The following is a 4,625-nucleotide window of genomic DNA, read 5'->3' as shown; positions in this document are numbered from 1 at the left end:
CGCGCGCTGCCCCTGTGTCCGTGGCAGGCCCCAGGCCAGGCTGGACACTGGGGCTGGGAGCAGCCTGGGACAGTGGGAGGTGTCCCAGGGGTTGGAGCTGGAGGGGCTTTAATGTCCCTCCCAACCCAAACCATCCCATAATTCCATGGATTTGTGCTTCCCAACCCTTGCTCCGAGCATTTTCTCCCACCCACGGTCTGACCTCTCCTGGAAAAACGTTCACCCCCTGATTTCTCTGTTTCCCTCCATCCCACAAACTCTCCCCGTGGATTCCCTCCCGTTTATCCTGAAATTCTAGATTAATTCCAGCAGGAGATCCCATGAAACCAACCCCACAAAGCCTTCGTTGCACAGGAGGAGCTGGAACAGGAGGTGGAAGAAAACCTTGGATTCGTAGGGCAGGGGAGGGGTTTTGGTTGGAAAACAGAGTTGGGAAGGAATTGGGAACGGATGCAAAGGAAAAGGGGTTTGGAGGGAAGGGATGGGATGAGGCAGAGATCAGGAAGGGAGGTCGGGAAGAACCGTGGGATCCGAGGATGAGGGAATGGTTTGGGTTTCCAGCTCCCCCTGTGCCCTCTGGGAAAGAGGATTTTATAAAAAGGTGGGAAAGTGAGGACAGGGAAACCTCAGAGTCCAACCACCCCCAAACCGGGCACCTCCGCAGGGTTTGGGAATTGGGTCCAACAAATCCAGCCAGAACTGCCCGGGAGAATGGGGGGAAGGGCCTGGCTCCCTCTGGATGCGCCCAGGGAATGAGCGGAGGGAGAGGCAGAGGTTGTTGGAGCAGGGCAGTGGGAATCCCCATCCCGGGGGGATTTAACCGGGGTGGATGCGACCTGTGGGGTCGTGGGGCAGTGGTGCCAGGGAACAGCCGGACTCAATCTCAGAGGGCTTTTCCAACCTTTATAATTCCCTCATTCCATGTCATTGGGAATTTGAGGCTGAGTTTGCACCGGAGCCACCGGCCCGGCTCATCCAGGGGGAGCAGGAGTGGGAGCAAAGCTGGGATGAGGCTCTGGAGGGGCTCCCTGGACTCCTCATGGATCTCCAGGAGGTTTCAGTGCTGCCGTTCCTGCTGGATTTGCAAAGCAGGATCCTGGAGCTCCCAAATCCCACGTTTCCCTGGGCACTCGTGAGCTCTGTAACAGCCCTGAGTTCTGCTCTGGGGGAGCTCCCTGGGGCTGGAAGGGTTAAATTCATCCCTTAAAACCAATTCCTCAGGAAGGGAGCACATGGGAAGGAACAGCCGGGATGGGAAAGGGGCTGGATGTGGGAACAGACAATTCTGTTAACCGGGAGCTGGGATCAGCCAGCCGTGGCTGCTCGGGGTTTCCAGCATTCCACAAGGGCTGGAGCTGGCTGGGATGGGAATTCCATGGATTTGCTGCTGTTTGGGTTCTCATCAAGGAACAGAGGGTTCTGGGATGGGAATTCCATGGATTTGCTGCTGTTTGGGGTCTCATTAAGGAACGGAGGGTTCTGGGATGGGAATTCCATGGATTTGCTGCTGTTTAGGGTCTCATTAAGGAACAGAGGGTTCTGGGATGGGAATTCCATGGATTTGCTGCTGTTTGGGGTCTCGTTAAGGAACGGAGGGTTCCGGTTGTGGTTTCATTGGGAACAAAGAAAACCCAGCCCGGGTGGGGTGGAGATGTTCAGGGAGGGGTTGGATCCTTCCTTGGGATTGCTGGAGCTTGGTGGCATCAGCCACGTGTGGGGGAGGCAGGAATCGGTGCCGGATCCATCCCAGAGCCAGAGGGACATGGGGCAGGAACAGGTTCTGGCACTGCCCAGGCTCCCCAGGGAATGGGGACATTCCCGAGGGTGCCAGAGCTCCGGGAGCATTTGGGCACCGCTGCCAGGGATGCCCAGGGTGGGGTTGTCGGGATCCTGGGCAGAGCCGGGGTGGGACTCCATCCTTGCAGGATCCTCCCAGCTCAGGATATTCCAGGAGTTTATGAAGCTGTCCCGGGATGTGCCAGGATCATCCCCAGCACATTTCCCTGGCTGAGAAGATGGAACAGCGTACGAGTGTGGAAACAAACCAGTGGGAGGCACCAAGTCAGAATTACAATTTAATGGGGAAATTAAAGAAAAGGATAAATTAAAAGAAACCACTGGTTCAAACTGACAGAGTCAGGATACAAGCTGAGTCCCTGTTAGGCAGGGGGGTGGTAGCCGTCTGGTAGAATGGTGGCTGCAGTCCTCTGAAGCGGTGATCCTAGTCTGCTCTTCCTCAGGAAGTCCAATGGTGGCTGTGTAGCTCCTGTCCTCTGGAAAAATCCATGGGAAGGGTTCTCTCTGGTGTTCAGCCTCAGCTTATATCCACGATGGGATGCTTGGTTCCTCCCTCTGGGTGGAGCATCTCACAATGGGATAACGAGTCATGAGGCAAAGTGTTGATGAGGCTCATTAACAGAAGATAGTCCAGAGGGAGTTATCTCTGAGTCAGGCGGCAGGACAATGATGGGCAATTAACAGAAAGATAGTCTGGGGGGAGGAGGCAAGGAAACACTGCCCCACCTGATTTCAACACCTCATGAGGATGGGAATAGGATACACCGCAACCCAGGACACACAGCGGGGAAATCAGGGATAGCACTTCCCATTAATGTAGGGAATGACCTCTGTGGCTGCAGGCCGATGCTGGCAGCTCCCGGCAGGCTCTGGAAAGGCAGGAATGTGGAAAAGGCTGTGGCAGAGCCGATCCTGCCCCACCCCTGGCATCTCTTTCCTCCGGGTTTTCCAAGCTCATCCCCTCTTCTCCGGGCGTTTGGAACAAGCAGGATCCATCCAGCTTCCAAGGAGTCACATTGATTTTCTTTCCTTCCCCTTTTAGCACCTGCCAGCTGGGAAGTGATCCCGGTAATCCCAGAGAAAGCCGGGATCAGGAGGGTTGGGAAAGCGTTTAATTCATTAATTAATAATTAACGACTGCAAAAGGGCCAGGCCGGGAGTTTGTCGCCCTCAATTAGAGGCTGGATTTGGATTTCTCCGAGCAGGAGCGGGAGGAGGAGCCCTTGGGAAGCTGCCAGGGAGCAGAATTCCTGCGGGATCCGAGGGCAGGGATGTTCCTGCTGCCTTTTTCTGCTTTTCCTGCTGCTTTGCTGGGGTTTGTTCCCGCCCTGGGGGGCAGCTCCACATCCGGGGGTCCCTCCCGCCGACCCCAAACTGGGATCATCTGGGAGAAAGGACAGGGATCCCCTCAGGATTCCCCTAGGAGGAGGATCTGGAGGGGCTGCAGGCACAGGGATCAAACCCAACTCAGCCTCTCCCGTTAATTCTTTCCATGGCTGAGGGCTGGGATTGCTCCATCCATCCCGCTCCTGGCTCCTCGGGGTGCCTCTCCCGTATTCCAGCAGCTCCAGTGCCACAGAGAGCAGGAATTCAGGTGTCTGAACTGAGCTCAGCAGTTCCATGGGATCAAGGCTCTGGATGGAGAGGCTTTTCCCAAGGTTTCAGTCCCAGTTTGTCCCAGGAAGGGATTCCCGGGAGCTCTCAGGGATGGATTCCCTTGGATTAACCCCAGGGATTCTCGTGCCGAGCTGGGAGCAGCCGCTGGGAGAACACTCCACAAATTTCCAGGGAATGGGAGAAGATTTTCCTGCTTGGGGAGGGTTTGGTGGAGCTTTTCCCGTTTGTAAAGTGGAGTCCAGGCAGAAATTCCCGCTGCTCCTTCCACAGCTGCTCCCACACCAAGACCTTCAGTGTCACTCGGGAGTGCCAGCCCTGTGGCACCGGGATAACGCCTCAGGGACAGCTTGTCCCGAGTCAATTATCCCAGGGATCGGGGAGCTCCTGGGAGGGGGGGGATGCCCTGAGGGGTTGCAGCGGCTGCCCCCGACAGAGGAGCTCCCGTGATGTCCTGCAACAGCCCCTGTCCTGTCCCTGCCCTGTCCCTGTCCCCATCCTGCCCTCTCCCTGCCCCGTCCCTGCCCTGTCCCTGCCCTGTCCCTGTCCCCATCCTGTCCCCAGCTGATGTCCCTGTCCCCAGCTGACTCTCCTGTCCCATCCCTGTCCCCAGCTGACGTACCTGCCCCCGCCGTGGGGCGAGTGCCGCTCCCCGGAGCTGGGGCTGGCCTTTTTCCCGGTGTACAGCGTCACGGCCTGCAGGATCGACTGCGAGACTCGGTACATCGTGGAGAACTGCAACTGCAGGATGGTGCACATGCCAGGTGGGGATGGCACAGTGGGGACACCTGGGGACGGCTGGGACTGGGCTGGAGGCGCGGGGGGCCTGAGGGAAGCAGGGTGCTCCCGGTGATTGGGACAGGCCGGACCTGAGGCAGCAGCGCCCTGGGGCCGGCAGGGCCATCCCTTTGCTGGGGACAGCAGGGACAGCGGAGGGGAGGGAGGGAGGGATTGTCCCTGCTCTGGGCTGGGGCGGCCTCTCCTCGAGTGCTGGGGCAGTTTTGGGCACCGCAAAATCAAAGAGACATCAAAGAACCAGAGAGGGTCCAAAGGAGGGACACGAGGATGGAGAGCAGCTGAGGGCACTCGGAATGCCCAGAGGAGGCTGAGGGGAGACCTCAGTGAGCCCCTCAATGTCCTCAGGAGGGGACAGGAGGGGACAGGAGGGGCAGCTCCGATCTCTGCTCCCTGGGACAGGGACAGCACCCAGGGAA

General features: G+C 58.0%; 1 protein-coding gene across 2 annotated transcripts in view; it reads left to right on the top strand.

Annotated features, from left to right (window-relative positions):
• LOC103616996 (acid-sensing ion channel 2) overlaps nt 1-4,625 on the top strand; it is a 393,907-nt gene that overhangs the window by 379,845 nt on the left and 9,437 nt on the right. For both annotated transcript variants that reach the window (XR_001862554.1, XM_008635250.2), the window contains exon 4: nt 4,025-4,175. Coding sequence is in view for 1 of the 2 variants with exons in the window: in XM_008635250.2 (XP_008633472.1) it covers nt 4,025-4,175 (151 nt within the window). In the remaining variant the exon portion in view is untranslated. The remainder of the gene's footprint in view (nt 1-4,024; nt 4,176-4,625) is intronic.

This window comes from Corvus brachyrhynchos, unplaced genomic scaffold (assembly GCF_000691975.1).
Source record: "Corvus brachyrhynchos isolate BGI_N302 unplaced genomic scaffold, ASM69197v1 scaffold96, whole genome shotgun sequence".
Taxonomy (NCBI): Eukaryota; Metazoa; Chordata; class Aves; order Passeriformes; family Corvidae; genus Corvus; species Corvus brachyrhynchos.
This window is presented reverse-complemented; position numbering and strand designations above follow the sequence as displayed.